Source organism: Halichoerus grypus, chromosome 5 (assembly GCF_964656455.1).
Source record: "Halichoerus grypus chromosome 5, mHalGry1.hap1.1, whole genome shotgun sequence".
Classification (NCBI taxonomy): Eukaryota; Metazoa; Chordata; class Mammalia; order Carnivora; family Phocidae; genus Halichoerus; species Halichoerus grypus.
In genome coordinates this window covers 33360521-33382514 of record NC_135716.1, presented here as the reverse complement: position 1 = coordinate 33382514, position 21994 = coordinate 33360521, and the positions used below count along the sequence as shown (strand labels likewise).

The 21994-nt window shown below is 34.3% G+C and overlaps 1 protein-coding gene across 47 annotated transcripts in view; it reads left to right on the top strand.

The window, feature by feature from the left end:
• Positions 1–21994, top strand: part of RIMS2 (regulating synaptic membrane exocytosis 2) — a 583728-nt gene that overhangs the window by 196834 nt on the left and 364900 nt on the right. For 7 of the 47 annotated variants that reach the window (XM_078072130.1, XM_078072129.1, XM_078072138.1 and 4 more), the window contains exon 1: positions 16412–17101. The exons of 33 other annotated variants lie outside the window; for them this stretch is intronic. In XM_078072130.1, the coding sequence (XP_077928256.1) occupies positions 16980–17101 (122 nt within the window). In that variant the 5' untranslated portion in view covers positions 16412–16979. Of the gene's footprint in view, positions 1–16408; positions 17102–21994 lie in introns of those variants that run through there. 7 more of the 47 variants (XM_078072151.1, XM_078072150.1, XM_078072148.1 and 4 more) reach the window with 3 other exon arrangements.

Below are 21994 nucleotides of genomic sequence, written 5' to 3'. Positions count from 1 at the left end.
GAGATCATCAGTGTCTCTTCTGCCACTCTTTAATTTTTTTTGGTTCTCAGATGTAGCAAGTTTTGTTAATCATATTTATCAGTTTATGGCACTTCAGTGATCTCTGTAGGGCTTTTCTGTCATGTTTTTTTTCCCACCTAAATGTGTATCTTTGCATAAAAAAAAATCTTGCATTGTGTATGTATATGTTTTAAATTACATAAACGATATGGTGCTTTAGAGCTTCCATTTGAAAAGATTTATTTATGTAGGAATATTAGACAGTTGGTCCATACTGCCGCATTATATTCTGTGGTAGACAGAAAAATGGTCTTCAAAGATGTCCGTATCCTGATCCCTGCAACCTGTGAGTATGTTATTCTGCATGGCCAAAGGGACTTTGAAGATGTGATGAGAGTTATAGATTTGAGATGGGAATATTATCCTGGATTATCCAGATGAGTCCAGTCTAATCATTTGAGTCCTTCCAAGTGGAGAACCTTTCTTGACTGGGTCAAAGAGATGAGATGGAAGAAGGAAAAGGAGAGATTCAAAGCCTCACAGACTTGACTGGCCACTGTTGACTTTGAAGATGGAGGAAGGGGGCCAAGAGTCAATTCAGCAGCATCTAGAAATTGGGAACCACTCTCAATTTACAGCCAGCAAGGAAATGGTGACCTTGGTCCTACAACCTCAAGGGACTGAATTCTGCCAACAATGTGAATGAGCAAAAAAAAAAAAAAAAGTTTCTCTCTTAGAGCCTCCAAAAAGGAATTCAGATAGCACCTTGATTTTAGTTCATTGAAGCTTCTACTAGACTTCTGACCTATAAAACTGAAAGACAATAAACTGGTGTTGTTTTAAATCACTAAATTTGTAATGGCAGCAGTAGTGGTATATTTCTAGTATTATCTATCTTATTTTATTTGACAGTCCATTAGTGATGGAGAATCTAGGCTATGTGAAAACTCCTCATTACTGCAAACAGTGAGTCAGTGAACATCCTTGGAACATGTCTCTTTATGGACCTATGCAAGTCTTCCTCTGTAGTGTGTATATCTGATGTGGAATTACTGTAACATAGGGTATGTATACTTTATTTAACTAGTTCTGTTTTCAAGAATGGCTGTGCCCACACCCCTACCTGCAATGCTTAGGGTTTATGATATCCCATATAATTACTAATAGTTAATAGGATTCAGACATTTGCCTTTTACCAGTCTGGTAGATATAAAGGGGTATTTTTGTTTTAATTTGAAATTTCCTGGTTACATCAAAGCCAAGAATTCCTTCATATACTTGTTAGTAATTTGGACTGCCATTGCTGTGAATTGTTTATTTATATTACTCGCCCATTTGAAAAAATTATCTCCCCATCATTTTCATCTATGGTATCTTTGTTGAACAGACTTTCTTATTTTGATGTAGTAAAATTCATTGCTTTTTTTTTTACTTTATAGTTTGTGATCTTTTAGTCATGATTAAGAAGTCCGACCTCACTCAAAGACTGTAGAAATATTCTTCTGCGCTTTCTACTATTAGCTTTTCTGTTCTCCCTGTCTCATATATATCTTTAATCAACCTGAATATAATATGGTTATAGTGAAATACAGTTCAAGTTTATTCTTCCCATATAGTAAACCAGGGTTCCCAGCAGCAGCTATTAAATAATCCATTTGCCCACTACTGGGTTTTGGTACCACCTGTTTATAACGTATTTCTGTATGTAGTTGTACATACAGAAATGTACATACATTTCTGTATGTAGAGGTTTGAGTTCTCTATTCTATCCTATTGGTTTATTTATACTGTGACAGTACCACACTATTTTTCTAAACATTCTTTGAGATTTTTTTCATAGGTGATATTGTGTCATGTGTAAAAAAGACAGCATTATTTCTTACTTTTCAGTTTGTAAGCGGTTTATAAAAAATTCCATTTTTTGGTACTATTTTACTGACTAGTGCCTCCACTATAATGTTAAATTGAGGTGATCTTTACTTTCTTCCCAACCTTAGGGTGAATGCTTTGAATATTTTACAAGCAAATGTGAAGTTAGTTGTAGGATTTACATAGATATCCTTTATGAAATTAAGGAAAAATCCTCTTCCAGTATTAGTTTGCTGAGAATTTTTTTTTTAAAATCATGGTTGGCTGTGGAATTTTGTCACTTGCTTTTTTCTGCCTCTATTGGGATGATAATATGATTTTTCTTTTTTAGTCTGTTTATATAATAAATTGTACTGTTCTCAAGTGTTGTACCAGTCTGCATTCCTGGGATACCCCTTTTGGTCATTATGGTATTATTCTATTTATTTATTGATGGATTTGGCTTACTAATATTTTGTTAGAGAATTTTTAATTTATATTCATGAAGGATATTGGTATGTAGATTCCTTTCCTTGTAATATCATTGTTTTTGGTATCTGGGGAATGCTGACCTCATAAGCTGGGTTAGGAAGTGATCTATCTTCAGTTTTCTGCAAGAGTTTGTGTACAAGTGTTATCATTTCTTCTTTAAATGTTTGGTAGAATTTGCCTCTGATGCCAGGTGCCTGGAGTTTTTGTGTAGCTAGGTTATTTAAAATTCTGAATTCAATTTTATCAATAGATATAGAACTATTCAGGTTACTTATTTATTCTTGAGCATATGGATAAAAAAATATCTAATCTAGTTTTATAAGCCATGGCAGCTATACTCATTCTGGGGATGTCTCACTAATAATTTGAAAATCATTCTATCTTCCTCTTAAAAATGCTGGAGACAGAATAAAACATTTTAGTGGAATACTTCTTTCCAACTTAAACTTTTCCATGTTCCATAGTGATCTACATCTTAGAACTATATTTTATTCCAATTTCAACTCACTTTTTTACCTGCTAGTATCTTTGAGATTCATTCGTCTGCATCTCTGGTTGGATTTGGTGGCCTTTTACTTTTCACACAGAGACATTCAGTGATAGTTATTTTCCCTTGACTTACAGAAGTTTTGCCTTTTGTCCACTTGTTTTGTCCTTCTTATTCAAAGTCTTAGGAAGTTGTTACCCACTTTGTTTAGAGTATGACTTGACTATACTGGTCACTTTAGAAGTAGTTGCTTTTCAGTCATATTTCAGATATTATAAGCCAATATCCATTCTCCTAATCAGTGACATTTAATTGACTTAGACTGTACTTGTTGCTTACTATTTCTTGGGAAAAAAGTGTCTATAAATTCATTTTTAAAAAAAGATTTATTTATTTGTTTGAGAGAGAAAGAGAGTGCACACCGAGTGGGGTAGGGGCAGAGGGAGAGAATCTCAAGCAGACTCCCTGCTGAGCATGGAGCTGGACTCAGGGCCAGATCCCACATCCCATGAGATCATGACCTGAGCCGAAACCAAGAGTCTGACACCCAACCGACTAAACCACCCAGGTGCCCCTATAAATTCATTTTTTTTTTTTTAAGATTTATTTATTTGACAGAGAGACACAGCGAGAGAGGGAACACAAGCAGGGGGAGTGGGAGAGCGAGAAGCAGGCCTCCCGCGGAGCAGGGAGCCCGATGCGGGGCTTGATCCCAGGACCCCGGGACCACAACCCGAGCCGAAGGCAGACGCTCAACGACTGAGCCACCCAGGTGCCCCTATAAATTCAGTTTTAACAAGCTTCTTTTGGTGCCATATATTCACTTAAATAGTTTTGTTTTGGTACTGATGATTATAACAAGGAAAATGCATTAGTAGTAAAATTAGAAGGAAAGGAAGGCCAGAAAGACATTAGGATGGAGTAATTTGTTAGCCAGCGGTGGTGGGTTTTGCACTCTTTTTTAAGCTGTTGCTGAGAAAATTATTGGCTAACACCAAAATGACCATTTTTGTGACTTTAAGTCATTCCAACACTAATGAGTATCTTGGGTTACTCAAGTCACTCATGCATAAAAATATAAAATTTAATAAATTATAACAGGTTCTTTTTTTTTTAAGATTTTATTTATTTTTTGACAGAGAGAGAGAGAGAGAGAGACACAGCAAGAGAGGGAACACAAGCAGGGGGAGTGGGAGAGGGAGAAGCAGGCTTCCCGCTGAGCAGGGAGCCTGATGCGGGGCTCGATCCCAGGACCCTGGGATCATGACCTGAGCCGAAGGCAGAGGCTTAATGACTGAGCCACCCAGGCGCCCCAAATTATAACAAGTTCTTAATTAATATTAGCATATGTGCTTATATAATCTTCCACTGTATAGTTTTTTACTGTATAGTTACTGATATATTGACAGAAGTGTATGTTTGAGTCTGCACAGTGAACTATGGGAATATTTGTAGTTGGGCTTTTATGGTGGTATTAATGCATTTCACCCACCTCTTCCCGTACCCTTTGGCTCTCCTGATATACACCAAATGAAACAGTTCTGATATTGGTCAAGGATGTAATGAATAAAGGTTACAAAATTGGACTGTCATACTAAGATGGGCAAGGGTTGGTGAGTGTAGAAGTGTTTAAGATCTTTTAGTCAAGTAAATAAAGTGGTAATAAATGAAACTGGTTTGAGGTAAATAACTGCTTCCATTTTTTTTTCACTGTATATTTTCATCTCATAGTTGATGTGATAAGACAGTTCTGGGGTAAAACAATTGGGTGGTATCCTTTGGAAGATCATAGGGGAAGAGACTGAGACTAAGGAGCCGGCCACTGGCTTTATCTTGTTGAATATTGAAGCTTTAGATGCAAGAATAGTCTTTTTAAGGCTTGTACAAGGTCTAGCATATCTCACCAGAGTTAAAAAAAAATAGGGAGTTGGAGTCAAAGCTTTAAATAAAGTTAAAGATGTATTTTCCTGTTTAATATCTTTAATTGTTTAAGGATTCAGGCATCTAAGTTTATTAGTACCTAATAACATGAATAATGGTAGTCAGTATCATTGTGGGATCTGTGGGGGAGTCTCTGGGATCTGAAAGCAGGAAAAGGGGATTTCAATCTTAGAGTTGCAAGGAACTGAATTCTGCCAACAATCATGAGCTTGGAACGGACCCTGAGCTCCAAAGGAAATGTGGTCCAGCCAACACCTTGATTACACCCTTTAAACCATGCTTGGGCTCCTGATCTATAGAAACTGTAAGATAATAAATGTATTTTTTAAGCCACCATGATTGTGAGGATTTGTTTTATAGCTATAACAGAGAATTAATACAACATATTTCAAAAAGAAAAGAAAAACTTAGTAAGGAAATTGGCATTATTTTACGTTTTTGCAAATCCCTTTAATGTCTGATTTAGTGGAAGACAGCTGGAGCTGGATTCTTTTATCTCCTTCTGTATTCAGTATCTTGAGATACCATACATAATTTAGCCTCTGGAAAACTCTACCCTAAAATCCATGAGAAAAGAGAGTCCAAAAGGCAAATAATATTTTAATATTATTAGGACTGTCAGTTTGACCCTGCAGATCCTCCGAAAGAGTCTTGGGGATCCCCCTGAGGTCATTAGACTATACTTTTGAGAATTGCTAGATTAGAGAATGTTTTTGCTAGTCTCTTACTCCATTACCAATAGAATATTTAATTGTGTATACACAGAATTATATAAGATAACCTGAAGTATATGAGACTCAGTTTCTTTCCCTATTTTTCACTTGATTTCTGTTTTTGCCCTTGAGTTTGTCCATGTGGTTTATTTTCTCTGCTCCTCTTGATAAACAAATGTAAAAGATCTTTGTTGACTTTAGTTTCTAGGAGGAATAGGTAGGAATATGTTTAATATGTAGTGAATTGGGACAGGATTTTTCCAGAAATGATCCTGGCATGTTTTGACTCTAGTCTCTACCTACAAAAGTGTTGTAGCCATTGAGAGATTTAGTTTAAAACTCAGGAGGAGTTTGTAAAAATTTTTTTTATAACTTAAAAGAAGTTTATAGAAATTGTCTCTTTGTTTTTAATTGTGTATGTCCACTTTTGCCTGTGTATATATGTGAGTGCATTACTTAATAATGGTACTAGTGTATATTTCTTATAAGTGTTTTTGTTTTAATATTGTGTGATCTCTTTTATCCCTAGGAATCCTGAAGAAAGAATTAGTCTCATGCATCTCAAGATAGCTCAATACATGATAAATTGCTATTATGCTAAGATTTGGGATACAGTTTGTTGTTAGGAACATTGATACAGATCATATGGATTTCTTCCTTAGTAATCTGTGGCTACTCTAGTTTTTTCAAACAAATAATGCAGCAAAAGTAAATAGTGTAGAGAAAACAAATTGTTGTTACCTATAACCAACTGTTTTTATTTCTGTGATATATACCCAAGCGTGCTTGTATATATTACTTGACACAGTTGGAAGTTTTGAGGTATGATTTGGAGCTCTTTGTCTGGAAAGGTCTTTCAAGGTTGGTTTGAAGGTTATTGGTGGAACAGTTCTTTCTGTGCTTACATAATTACACAGTGCCTGAACTGGAAAATTAAACTTAAGGGTGAATTCCCCTTCTCTACTGATACAACCCCCTTCTATTTTTTTCTTTTCAGTTCTTCTTTCTTTTTATATATTTTCACCTGAGCATTTTTTTGGTCTATTTCTTAGATGTTAGTTTTCAATTTATTTTTCCTCAGTAATATTTTCAAAATCTTACTGAGTTTTCTTTTTATCCAGTTGCTTTAACTATTTTAGTCTTCCTTTGCTCGGCATGAGAATTGATTTGTGTTGATAGAGCAGAATTGACAAATTTTATTTACATTTCTCAGAAGAAGTTTATATTTTTCATGCCTGCAAGACTACAGAATATATGTGCTCAAACTTACTGTGAGATAAAATTGTTTTGCACTTTTCAGATATATATCACAGAAGTGATATATATCTGAAATTTGCTTATGTAAATTATTTGACATGATTGAAAGTTTTGAGCTATGATTTAAAAACACTGCCTGGAAAGTGGTAAGAAGCCTGTTTCTTATAGTCAACTTTGCTTAATAAGAATTAGAGTCATGTGGGGCGCCTGGGTGGCTCAGTCGTTAAGTGTCTGCCTGGGCTCCCTGCTCTGAGGGAAGCTTGCTTCTCTCTCTCCCACTCCCCCTGCTTGTGTTCCCTCTCTTGCTGTCTCTCTCTCTGTCAAATAAATAAATAAAATTAAAAAAAAAAAAAAGAATTCGAGTCATGTGAGTGGGGGAGGATTATGAAAATTTGATTTTTTTCATTGGAATATTTCCCTTTCCTACCTAAATACATTTTGATACAGTGCTTTGGTGCATCTTTGTATTTTACTCCCTCAAAAAATATGAGATTTTGGAGTTATGTTTGTGTCCAAGTCTACATTGATCTTTTTATTTGTGTTTTCACATCATTCTTTCTTTTTTGCCTTCTGGAGACACTTATAAACTGTAAAATTAACTTACATTTTAAATGAGAGCATTCATGAGAAGTTGCTGACTGACAGAGACAGGGCAATACTGTGTAAGGAGCACTGGACTGTAAGGAGATGTGGATGCTCACTCTAACTTTGTCACCAACCACTTGAACAACAACAACAAAAAAAATGCAGGTTACTTACTTTCTGCAAAATGAAGGAGTTTAGGTTTTGTTTTAAATGTGATAGGTTACCATTGTAGGGATTAAACATGGAAGGGACATAATATTATTAATGTTTTTGTATGGTCATTCTGTTGTGTGGAGAATGGTTATAGAGGACAAGTGTTGATGTACAGAGAAATTAGGAGGCTGTTGAAGTAGTCTGAGAGAGATATTGGTAGCTTGAATTTGAATTGTAGTGGCAAGATGGAAATTTTGATGGATTTGTGTTCCATTTCAAAGGTAAAGTTGACAGAACCTAATGATTGATGTGGGTGGGTGGTAGAGTGTAAAAGAAAAAGAGATATCAAGGATAATTCCTAGATAAATCATGGTGTTGTTCCAAGATAGGAAAAACTGAGGAGAAATAGGTTTGGATGAGGAAATCAGAAATTTTGTTTGGCCATATATTTGAGATGACCTTTTGATTTCCATTTGGGGATGTCAAGTTGACAGACAGTTATATCAGTTTAGAGTTCTAGGGAAAGATAAGGACAAAGGTATAACCTATACAAGGTATTTAAGGCTATGGATCTAAGTCACGTAGGAAGAGCATGTAGATTAAACAAAGAAGGTGTTGAGGCACCTGGCTGGCTCAGTTGGTAGAGCATGCAACTCTTGAACTTGAGGTCGTGTGTTCAAGCCCCATACTAGGGGTAGAGTTTACTTAAAAAAAAGAAAAAATGAACAGAAGAGGTCCATAACATAGTCAAAATAGAGCCCTGGACATTCCCAACATTTAGAGGTCTAAGAGAGGAGTAAGGGCTGGCAAAAGACACTGAGAAAAAATTGCCACTGAGTAAGAAGAAAATCAGAAGAATGTATTTCAAGAATGAAGAGGACAAAAAATGTTAAAGGGCCATGGACAGCATAGTATCAGTATCAAATGCTGTGGAGGGAAGTCACGTTAAGTTAAAGTTCGTGTTAAGAAAAGAAGAGATGAAGGTTAATATAACACTGTATGTTAACTAAGTGGAATTGAAAAAGATACTTTAAAAAAGAGAAAAGAACAGAATTGCATTTGAATTTGGCAACATGGAAGTCATTAGTGAGTGCAATCTTGATGGAATATTAGAGTTGGAATTGAGAAGAGGATGTGAAATGAGGAAGTAGACATGGCAACTATAGACAACTTGAGAAACTTTGTTGTGAAGAGGATCATAAAAATGGAGATGAAATCAGAGAGGGAAACAAACCATAAGAGACTCTTAATCATAGGAAACAAACAGGGTTGCTAGAGGGGAGAGGGGTAGGGGGATGGAGTAACTGGGGGATGGGCATTAAGGAGGGCACGTTATGTAATGAGCACCGGGTATTATATTACAAGTGATGAATCACTGACCTCTACCTTGAAACTAATAATATACTATATGTTAATTAATTAAATTTAAAAAAATAAATTTCTAACAAAATACAAAAAAAAAACCCCAAAAAACAACAACAACAAAAAAATGGAGCAGTACCTAGAAAGGAATGTGGGATTAAGGGAGGTTCTTTTAAGATAGGAAATAACAGTAATGAAATCATTGGTGACTTGATTCACACTTAAAATAAATGTTATTCTTCATCATAACAAATATCATTAGAACCAAGAGGCTTCTAAACTAGATTCAATAATAAATAAACCCAGTATTTTAAGAAGGAGCTTGTAAGGAAAAGGGAAAGCTAGATGGAAAATTGATAGAATAGGTCTTGTTTGTTTTATACTTTCCTTTCTACTTTCAAATTTGGTGCTTAATCACCTACACTCATAAGTAGCTGGGTTCTCTGATTAATCTTGATCTCGGTTCATTTCTAAGGGCCAGGCATATCTAATTGTATTTTTAAGTTGGTAGCATTGGATCAAGATACCTGTAGATTTGCATGAGTTTATTTGCATAAGGTCTTCTGCTTTGGCTGAACCAAGACTAAAAATTTTGTTTGCATACCTTCCACCAAGGGAGGAAAGTGGGGTAGATGAAGGAAGCTTAGATGTCTGTTCTTGGTCTGTTTTCATAGGCCAGGTTTGGGTCCTGTGGAGTGAGTGATTTCAGGCCAAAAGAGCTCTTTTCAGAATTGGTTTGAAGCACAGGGTCACAAATGGTAATTATTCAAATTCCAAATGACAGAATATGTAACCGAGAATTGATCATACCATTCTTCTTAAAACATTGCCTTTTATTGGCTTCTAGGCCACCACACTCTCCTGATTTCCCTCCTACTTTTGTGGTTGTTCCTCCTCTTTCTCCTTTACTTGCTTCTTCTTTACCTGATGGCTTAATGTGGAACTTAGTTTCCCTGTGTTCTGTCTTAAAATTTTTTTCCTCTTTTCATTTGAACTTTCTCTTTGTGTAATCTCATTTACTTACTTGATTGAAATCATTACTGACATGCTGATGCTTCCTGAATTTATATCTTTAGATGAGAACTCTCTTCTGAACTCTAGAGTGACATGTCCAATTGCTTACTTATTTGGTTTTTTAGCTATCTTGCATGCTTCTTAAATTCAACAACTCATCATCTTCCCTTTCCTTCTCCCTCAGTCTGGTCCTCCTTTAGCATTTTCTGTCTCAGCAAATTTTAAAACTATCTGCTTGGTTACTTAAGAGAGAAATCTGAGAGTCATTTTTGACTCCACTCTTGACCTTTGTACACTACCTCCCATCCCTGTGGCAAATCAGTCATTATGTCCTGTTGATTCAACATCTACTTTTTCAGTCCTTCTTTGTCTGCATCATACTGTAATCATTTTAATCCAAGCCAACTAATATCTTGCTTTGACTAATGCTTTAGCTTCTTAATTGATTTCCCTGCATCCATATGTAGTGAGATACTATCTTGGTGTATTTATGATGTTTCCATTTGCTCATGATGTAATGAGTAGAAGGAGATTGCATGAAAGAAAGGAATTGTGGATGGGAACTCTTGGAGGCCAGTATTATTGCATAGTATTCCATTTGCTCCCGTATTTTGCTAAAACAAATTTATAGTTGTGTCAATGATTGTTATTTCTAGTTTTCATGTGATAACAATGGGCATTCAGTTTGCAAGCCTAGGTGTGAGTGTTTGGAGTCCCAAAGCTATAAACATTTCTTATACTGTGGTTCCTGGTGAATGTAGCTGTTAGAGATTGAGTTGGCTCTTATTCATATTGGCATAGCTCCCTGAAATTTTTGTTGCTTCCAGTGATTCTCTTGATAGTTATCAAGGAGATATATACTTGGAACTAGTAGTCCTAACACTGGAGGGGTTTACCAAATTGTGTTTTCAGAGATCTTGGTTCTCTCTCTTCTAACAGGTAGAAACTCTAAGTGTCAGATTAGATAAAATCACTCTGGATATTGCCATTCTGTAGCTTAAGTCTGGGCCTGACTCTTGTGTCCAATGGAAAAGAAATTCCTTTTGCTGCCAACCTGTAGGTGGGGGAGCTACTCTGGTAAGAGCTGCTTGGCACTGGACTGTTGAAGCAACCCTGTAATACCTCTCTTAATAAAGCACCTTGAGCCAAGCGTGTAGGATTAGCCCTCATATTTCTGGCCTAGAAAGAGGAGTCACAGAGATGATAATGATGGTGGGGCTTCTTGCATTTGTGGAGGATTTCACTATGCTTCCCTTTTCCTTTATGTATTAGTTGGTAGAAACTACTAGGAGTCTGTTCTGTAGCAATGGCCAAAACTTAGGGACAGATAATATAGAGTTCAAGCCCCAGGAAATACTATAGAACTTTTTTGTGCATCAGAAAATAACAGTATCAACACGTTTTTAAAAACTTATTATGGAAACTGCTGTAGGTATTTTGAACTCCACTGTTTTCTGATTTTACTCTGGAATCTCTAGATCTGTAGTGTGTTTATTTAAGTCTGGGCCATTCTTCCTCCTCCTTATCCCTGGATATACCATATACTGTCCACCCTATGTTGAAGTACAGGCCAATTTACCTTTATTGAATGCCTTTTCCTTTCTACTTTTGTTCAAAATTTCATCATCTGCCTTTTATTTGCTTATTTATTATCCCTGGGGTGAATGGTTCTATGGTCTTGCCTCAGGGAAATATTTACGATGCATGACATTAATTTGCAAAACAAATGAAGACACTTGTTCTCTGGACCATCTTTCTTATCTATAACCCTTAGATTTTTATCAGTCAGATGCTTCAAATAGTCAATGGGACAAGACTAATGCAACAGAAGAGACAGTGCAGTTGTTTTAATTATATAGCTAGAGCTACAGGTGTGTATTTTAAGAAAATGAAAAATTCCTTGAAAGTATTTCTGGGATTTTTGTTATGGATTATCCATACTATATATCATATCATTTCAGTAATTGATTAGCTATATTTAAATGTTTGAATGTATGGGGCATTTTAATAGACACACTTTGGTACTCTTTTTTTTTTTTTTTTTAAAGATTTTATTTATTTATTTGAGAGAGAGAGAATGAGAGAGAGCACATGAGAGGGGGGAGGGTCAGAGGGAGAAGCAGACTCCCCGCCGAGCAGGGAGCCTGATGCGGGACTCGATCCAGGGACTCCAGGATCATGACCTGAGCCGAAGGCAGTCGCTTAACCAACTGAGCCACCCAGGCGCCCCACACTTTGGTACTCTTAAAAATTCAAAATAAGCCCAGACATGTTTAAAATTATAAAATTGAAATATGTCATGAGTGATTGAACCTTATCAAGTAAGAGGCTTGTGTTGTTATTAATTTAGAAGAGAGTAAGTTCTCAATTTTTATTCTTTCATTTAATTTTTGAGTTTGTGTTAAATTTCTTAAGACATTTAGCCCATGGCCATTAGGCATTTGTAAAACCAAGACTCTTAAGTAATTTTAATTTTTAAGATCTTATACTTCCAGTACTTTTGAGGATGATGTAAACATGTTAGTGCTGTTTTTTTTCCTCCCTCATTTGGATGTTTCACAGTACTAATTAAACAATTTGAGTTATTACAGAATTTTAGGAACTTACTGATAAAGAAGAAAATACCTTTGCTAATGGATATAGCTAATCATGTGAAAACTAATAATCTAGTATTTGACTTACTTGAGCATTGCTAAGAAAAAGTTCATGGGCCAACATCGTGCTTAACATGTATGGTTATGATTTCATTGTAATTGTAAAATTGCCCACTTGTAGGTGGATTAAACTTTGGGCTTTTCTTGTGGATAATGTATAAAGAAGTATAATGAAGAAAAAAATCTGTGATGTTCTTGCTCAAATATAATCATTTTGGTTTTATTCTTCTAGTGTTCTCTCAGATTTTGGACACTTTTAAAGTTTTTGGTACATATTACTAAATATTTCTCAGAAAGGTTCTACCTGTGTACACTTCTACCAATAAATATAGTAGGAGAGTGTGCCCATTCTCTGACCCTCTGGCCAATATTTTGCCAATGATACATTATATTGTTATTATTTTCATTTAAATTCTTTTGATGACTTAGATAATACTCTTTCAGGTGTTGGTTAGCCTTTTAGATATCTTCTTTAATAAAATTGCCTTTGCTGCTAGAAGTTTCTTAACACCTCTTCTTCTGGGAGAACTCTAATTAGCTTTTCATTACCAGTGAGGTGCTAGAAGATTCTAATAGTGCAGCCAAGTTTGCACCATCTACATCACTTGTGAGAGTTAATGCCTCTCTGCTGGACTCAGTGTAAATATAGAGTTAATTATCTAATTTTCCCAGAAAGAAGTAAGTGTAAGCATTGTATCCTGTCAATATCTAACAGACAGAGGGATAGAGCCTTGCACAAAGAAATTTGTGAATAAATGTACCAAGAAATGCATGAATAAATATGATAAATAAAAGATACCTGTTATGTTATTCTAACATAATTGTTAGAATCTTGGTTCCAATAATTTGATTCCTTAGGTAGCTCATAGTGAGGTTACTTCCAATTAGTATGTACTTTAGAGTTTATAAAAATGTATTTATATACATTACATGTTGAAGTACAATAATAACCCAGTGAGGTAAATGACATAGCTTGAAGAAACCATAGCCCGGATGTATAAAGCGAATGTCCTGTGGTATAATGGCTGGTTAGGTTTGGAGTTAATACTTAAACCAGGCCATTAAGCTCCAAGTGCCATGTTCTTTCTGTCCTCATAGAAGCCTCCAATATTTATGTTACTTGTGGTCTACAGTGTATAGAAAATGTAAAATAAATATTAGCTATAAACATTCATAAAATATTCAGGATATTCCAACAAATTACACAGTGTTTTTGATTGCAAATATTGGTTGCTCTTGTATTTATGAACTTTATGATATGGTGTGGTCAGCTAAAATAAACACAGAAAAAAAGAACCAAACTGAGCCATGAGCAGTTTCCTATCCTACTTATGGGATGTGACTAAAAGCTAATTACCTTTTCAGTAAAATATAGGCAACTGTTCATTCAACAAATATTTATTGAGTGCTTACTCTGTACTAGGCACTATGCTGGAATAAAAAAAATGTGAGCCTTAACCTCATGGGACTGAAGGTGAAAGAAATTAAACATTTTTTTTTCAAGTAAATATATAGTGACACTTTTATGAAGATGCATGAAGAACAAACACAGGGTATGACGAGAGTGTGATAGGGGACCTAATCCAGGTCAGAGAAAGTCTTCTTGAGAAAGTGACAGTTAAGTCCTTAAGGATGAATGGGGGCAGGTGAAAGGCTGGTAAGGGCTGGGGAAGTGAAAGAAATAACTTCTGGAATGTTGAGGGAACTAAGAGAAAGCTGAGCAGTAGTGTGTGTTGTATGGCAAGAGCCGAAAAAGAAGGCTCTGAGGAAAGTAGTTGCTATATTCTTTAGTCTTTCAAAGAAGTCATGTTACAGTTCCTTCCAGTGATGCTTCTTCCATTGCTGAGACCATTTTTTGAAACTCTTCCTATGACCTTTCCTTCAGATCCAATTTTGAAACAAAAGAAACTTTTTTTTTTTTAAGCAACAAAGAGTGTTTTGCAATGTAATCACCTTCTTATCTAACAGACTTGCTTCAAAAGGGCTTTTGATTATTTATAAAAATTGAATCTACCCACAAGGGGGAAATATATACATGCATATGTATGTGCATTACAGATAGTATAAGCTTGGAAATTATATATTCATCACAGATAGTATAAGCTTGGAAATTAAGAATTTTAAAACTATAGGTTTTCACTTATAGAAATTGACCTTTTATAGATGTAAAAAATCAACATGATCAGAGGTTTAAAAATTTGAAGCACATCAGGTTGCTTCTGTTTGAGTTAAAGGAAAGAAACCTATTCAAAGTTACTTGTGAGTTAAAATAATTGAGATGTTTGCTTGAACTGAAATATTCTTGATTCGGTCACTGGCAGGTAGTTTTCCTATTCATGTCTAGAGACTGACCTGGTCACAAATAGGTGTGTGCTTGTGTGTGTGTGTGCTTGTGTGTGCTTGTGCCCATATGTGTACATGCATAGAAGATAGAATGATAAGGAAGGAGCATGTGACATGGGGTCCAAAGCAAAGACCTTCATTCAAATACTCTATTTTTATAAGCTGTGTGATCTCTAATCCTTTAAAGCCTCACTTTCTTTTCATCTATAAAACAATAGTAGAATTACAACCTGCTCACATTTTCTGGATATTAAAAAAAATAAATTTAGAATTCCCGGGGCACCTGGGTGGCTCAGTCGGTTAAGCGTCTTCCTTCAGCTCAGGTCATGATCACAGGGTCTTGGGATCGAGCCCCGCATTGGGCTCCCTGCTCAGCGGGGGGTCTGCTTTTCCCTCTCCTGCTGACTATCCCCCTTGCTCCTGTTCTCACTTGTGCTCTCTCTCTCAAATAAATAAATAAGTGATCTTTAAAAAATTAAAAAAATAAATATAGAAGTACTTTATAAACAAAAAATACTTTATGATTATTGTTTCATAAATAGATTAATATGCGCCCATAAAAATACAAAGTAATAAATAATAAGCACTCTTAGTTGAGGACAAACCCATAATTGAACATCTTAGTTTCTAAAAGAAATGAGTTAGTTATTTAAGAATGTGCATTATTGCATGTTTATTTTGTGTCATTAAAAAATATTTATTGTTGCATGTTTATTTTGTTTTGCTCTTTTGTGACATGGGGTTTATTCATGTCAACAAAGAATTCACTGGTTTTTAAAAAAACTTCTTAGTGTATTTAAGTGCTTATTTATTGATTGTGGTACGTGTGTGGAAGGGGATAGAAGGGGCTAAGGCTAAAAGTTGAGGTGAAAAAGGGCTAAAAGGGATATATCTGTTATAGAAATGTCATGGTTTAGGAGCAGTTAAAGATTTAAAAATATATTAATTGTCTCTATAAAGGAGTTGATTTTTAAAATTTGGTTTATACACTACTTTTAGAGCCTTTTTTGTAGAAAGATGGACGCACCTGGCTATAGAATAGCCAAGATTTTATCTAAACCAGAATTGTTCTTTTGAGAATGGATGGTGCTCTGAGGCGCTCTAAGAGAATTGAAGCCTTCAGGAAATATTCCTTTCTGAAGAGTGCTATGACCACCATTTGTTGAAATAAGTTAATAATAATTTATAAAGTCTCTCTGGGCTTAGTTGTGTGTTTTTTTTTTTTTAAATTTGTGGAGGAGTTCATATTTAATGTGTGCTGCTTAAGTGAATTTTAATTGATAGAGGATAATTTTTTTTCTGTGCACAGATTTCTTTGCACAAATAATCACGTAGTCACTATGTATGGCACTTAGAAAGGGACTGGATTGAACATGATTCACTTTTCTTTAAGGATAAATGAAGACATTTTAAAATTAAGAAATTAAGACGAGTAAGTTTTCCAAAAGTCTCTTTGGAAGCACAGCATTATAAATGCAGGCAATAAAAGCCCTATTGTCTGTCATATTTTCATAGCTTCATGATATCAAAAGAAGGATATACCACTTATTTTTAGAGTGTTCTGTCCTATGCAGCAGCCTTCACAGTGAAGAGACCTACATACTCTGTGGCTGGAGTTACTCGTTTTTCAGGGAAAGAAGAAAGGCTTGGGAAATGCATAATTTCTCTTCCTCTTACCCAGTAGCAACATTCAGAAGATACCTTGTCCCCATTTTTATTACTTCTGAGATTTTATTGCTGGCAGCCAGATGTGCTGGAACTCCTGACGACAGCATCTATTCATTGCGTGTTTTTAATAGGCTTAGAGAAATATGAGTAGAGTACATGAAAGCAGCTCAGCTTCACACTTCAGCTGGGAATGCCCAAAAAGCTTACTGCTGTTTAGAATTCTTGCTACCGTCAGGAGAAAGCCGAAAGCTGTACGGGTACCGAATCTTCCACGACTGAATTAGAAGAATAATGACTGTACAATTAGCTATCAACCTCTGCTCATTTAAACACAGTTTCTACAGAGCTCAGGAGAAATATGGAACTTGATTGGCATGTTTTTATTTGATGGTGTCTGTAAATAGATGACTTTAGAGACAGGTGGTAAGGAAAAATAAGAGAAGGAAAAAAAAAAAAGAAAAAATGCAATTTGAGACATTGCGCCAGGTCTGCAATTCTGTTTTATCTCATTTTCATGGGGTTTTCTCATCCCCACCAAATATTTTACAAAATGAGCTTTTTGGACAAACATTGAACAATGCAAGGTGAGTAAAGCTAAACTGTATTTCTTTTGGCATTGATATTTTCAGAATAATAATCTTGTATGTCTATACAAATTTTTCTGTATTGAAATATTAGTATTATAAGGCTGTTGTCTTTTTACCATACATATAAAATTTTATATAGTATTCTTCTTAATTGATTTTAAGAAGGAAAATAAGCTTACTTCAAGGCACCAAAAGCATCTTAAATTTAACTAGTTTGACCTCTGAAACGTAATACAGGCTGTTTCATGATTTCATTTTCTAATAAATAAGATGCTTAACTTAAAATGCCTGATAGATTTTTTTTCCCTTTGTGATCATGGCAGTGATTACAATGCATATATAGGATGGGGATATATAATCATATGTGATTTGTTGGAAAATGTGAATTAGCAGTCATGCATCTCTTTGTAAAACATGCGGAAGATGTTTCCTGGGTCTGAGACATTTCTCTATGCAGGGTAGATCAATAATCACTTTTAAACAAGCTATATTATCAAACCGCTAATAATGCTTTGTATTTGGTCAGCTAGTTTGAAAAGATGCTTTGTTATAAATTCCTATTGTTTCTTCAACCTCATCATTTTGTGTGTGTGTGTGGTGAAGATTGTTAAATTAGGAACATATGTTTTAGACGGTTTCTCTGGCTTACACTAAAAGAGACAGTCTATTAAAGAAGGCTTTTAAAATGCAGTTTTATTACCCAGTTGTTTGTATTGTGAAAATTTCTAATGTTATATACTTCCTATAGAAAAGATCCCATTTTAACTAAATATACGTGGAGAAAGCCTAAGGAAGAAATTCTGTGAACATGATAATAATGCACTAAACCTTCTGGAAATTGAGGGAGAACTAATAGTGCATAGAATATTGAACGGTTCTGCTGGTCTCTTCTGAACAATGTGAGGCAGCCTATTTAGAGATTTAAAAAAACCTATTACACAGTATGTGTCTTAATTTAGCAAATGAAAAGGAGGCTTTTAAAATTTGTTGGCATTTAAAATGTTTACTGATGATAAACATATCTATGACCTTTTCACTGAATATGGAATAACATATCTGGGTTTTTTGTTTTTTTTTTTAATAAAATTTCACTTCTTTCCTCAGTACAGTTCTATTCAATTGACTAATTTTATGTTTAGTTTTTAGATAAAGTATATAACAGTGTATGAAATGCTATGATGTGATGTAGATATTAGGGCTTTTAATTTAGTAATATATCACTTGAGTCTTGAGTGTCTGTAATATATGGTAGAAATAATCTGTGTTGCATGTTATATTTAAATAGAGGAGGCAGTATGGGTTTCTTAAAATTTCCATGACCTGGAGCTACCAGAGTTTTAGGATTTGTACTCATCCTTTATAAATCTTCTCTTTGCTTGATTCCTATCTTTTCTTAATGCCAAGAATTTATGTGTTTAAAAATATTAATATCAAGTCTGGGTGTATTTTCACATTAGAAATTGTGCTGTGAACAGTATGGCATGGAATTAATTTTAAAAGAAATGTTAGTTTTAAAATGTGAGAATATCTATATTTTGACGGGATTGTGGATCCCTATCACTATGCTTTTGTTTTAGCTTCAAGTTTCTTTTATTATTGGCATGCTTATAATTGCATTGCTCTCATTATTAAAAATCTAGCATTTTATGTTTTTGCAATTAAATATTAAAATGTGAAGTTTCTGATGCTTCTATAAGACCAGTCTTATTTAACTTGCTTTGATTTTTTATATAAGATTATCTGAAACTACCACTTAATCAATAAAAAATTTATTCTGGTTTAGGGGAAAAAATATACCTCTTTCTGTGTTCTCAACTTCTTAGTCTTCAAAAAACATATGACATTTTTTTCACCTGCAGATCTATTGATTTTCATAAATAATCACCTACTCGATTTCCTTTTAAAATCAGTCAAAACCAGTTATACAAATAGTTATTTTAGAAGTATGAAGAGTGAAAATAAGTTTATATAACTCTCAGTGTCTCCACATATTTTAACGTTTTGGTTACTTTGTGTTCAGATGAGATATAAGTGGTCCTTTAGAACTCTTTCCCTGCTTCGATTCTTTAAAAAAATACAAATGCCTTGACATCAACATTTCAGTTAGCATTGAATTAGAAAGTAAGATGTAGACTAAAAAATCATTCCTGAAGGAAAAGTCATGGAAAAATAATGACCCTAGTATGTCATCAGAAGATGTGATCTTACAACTTTAAAAATCTTCCTAAATAAATGAGCCTTTCAACCTTGTAGACTGGACATTAATGGTCTTGCGATTTGAAGCATCAGTTATGTAACTATCTCTATGGAAAGAGCAGTTTTGGTTGTTATAACATGTTTAGTAATCATTTAATTGTTTGGACTAGTTCAAATGAAATATTTGGTATTTGTGTTGTGACATAAAGTATGATCTTTAAGCTGATAGAAAAATAACATCATAGATATGGACAATTAGATTATATTTTTTTCTGAATTGCTTTCAAGGAGAAATTACTAGAATAGTAGTATACATCAGTTGTAGATGACATATCATTGAGGAGACCCTTTCAAGTAATATTCTTTAGACTTTTCCTAGGTAACTAATCATATCCTGAAATCTGCAACTCAACTTTCATCAGGTTTCAGATGGTAGGGCAGTTTACTACTATGACATATAAGCAATAAAAGGTTAAAAGATGAAAATCTCCCATAATAGTTACTCCAAAAACATTGGCAGGTCAACTTGTCAAAGAGCCAAGATTTTAAATACACCAGGAATATTTTATGGACAGTAAATTACTAAAACTGTTTATGAATATAGATTGTTAAAGTATTTTATTATCAAATGAATAATTGAAATTTATTTATGAGTGAAAATCATTAGAATATTTTAGACTTGTTGTTGGAAGCCATATAGAATGACCCTTATGTTTCGTACTGAAGTTCTTAGCTTATTCTCTTATCATTGTGGTTCTTGAGTACCATTTCAGTGCATAAAGGAGGTGGCAAGATATCCTCTGTGCTTTTACAACTAAAATGAAACAATTGAAGGTAAAGCAAGAAAAAAAAATCAGTATCTGCATCCTACATAAATCCACTTGATAGGTTTTGATGAAATGCCACTTTAATTTAAATTCTTGTTATCAAGTTTTCTTACTGTAAACTCATTTTCCAAATGAAATATTTAATCAGATACAAAGATAATTGCTTTTGTTGCCAATAAAAAAATCCTTAAGTACTAAATTCATTATGTGATCTTGTCTTTGGAAGCAAACGTAAATATTGGGATGCTAGAAAATAGGTTTTTAACAGAGCTCACTGCATTGAGTAATCAATTGCTTTGAGCAGTATTCAAATACATGATAATGATGACTATCTTTTGTGATAAAACTTGTGGAAAAATGTACTTAATATCTTTCAAGTTTTTCCATTTACTGATTTTTAGTAATCTCTCTTGTATGGTGAGGAAATCTCTGTTTTTTTTTCCAGATGTGATTTTTTTCTTTGTAACTAAATGGGTGGTAGTGAATTTGCTGTGCCGGCTGGCCACACAGGGGCATAATAAGACTGGAATTTATTCAGAATAGACATTAAAGACAATCTTTCTCTCCCTTCCATATACATCTAATGAGATAGGCAGACTTCCATATTTCAAAGTAAGATTACAAAGAACTTAACAGACCAAAGGATATTTGGATTTTTTGGTGTTTTCAATTCCTAGTAAGGTAACCATATGATCTGGTTTGCCTGGAGTAGCCCCATCTTATGCCTGCCATCCTCCACTAATTATTGTTAGTACTTCTCAAAAGCGTTGCTATTTGATGATAAATTATAGGGCCACTCTATAAAAATGAAGTGTAAGGCTTGAAATTACCTAGGGCAAATGGACTCTTTTCCACGGACAAATTTTCACAGATCTAGAACATTAATATTATTTAAATAAAATTTGATCTTGCAAAATAAATGTTTAATTATTTAGTCTCGTAGTATTTTTGGTGAGAAGTATTTAGTTCCCTACATAGCATTTACTCTTGTTTGGTTTATAATGAAGCCTTCAATTTGTGTTCAGGATTTTTGGCATAAACTCCTGTTACTCATCATGGCATATTAATGACTACTTTGACATTAAAAGAACAGCATGCTTACTTTTCATAGCTCTGAGACTGCAGTCTGCACAGTATGCATTGTTTGGAGTTGGTATGATCATAGCACAATTGATTTTCTATTATAGGAACATTTTTTTATGACTGTCTTTATTCTGACGTGTAAAGCACCCAGTAGTCTGATACACATGTGCACATGTGTACACACACAGATTCACATATTTATTTAACCTTGTTAAATATATATACTAAGTATTATAAAACTAATAATTATATATTATAGTTATAAAAGCTAATCTTAACAATTATCTCTTTATATTTATTCCTAATCAAAATGACCTGTGATTCATGAATGTGTATCATATGTATTTTTACTAGAATATTTACAGTGGACCTTAGCTATAGACCACAATTATTAGTACAGATACTTACTCTGACAGTGATACACAGTTTTTAAATATTTTCTTTTGGGGAACATTTTTATAAAGCTACTATTTTTGTTGATGACTGACAGGTAAATGTTAACTGTGCTTATTTGTTACCAAGTTTTATGTGCTCATGAAGGATCTTAGAAAACTCAAGATAATTATCGGTAAATTTTCTGTTTCATGTTGGCACTATTCACCAATTAGTAAAATGAATTCATTTCATACGTGCTATGAGCTCTCATGTTCATATTCACTTATCAGTTACATACAGAGATTCATGTGTATGACAAAAGAATTCCCAGAACTGATCCATAATTTGAGTTAAGCTTCTGAATTTGAGAAGTTTTAAATATCTCAGAAATTGTGTGAACACTTCTATT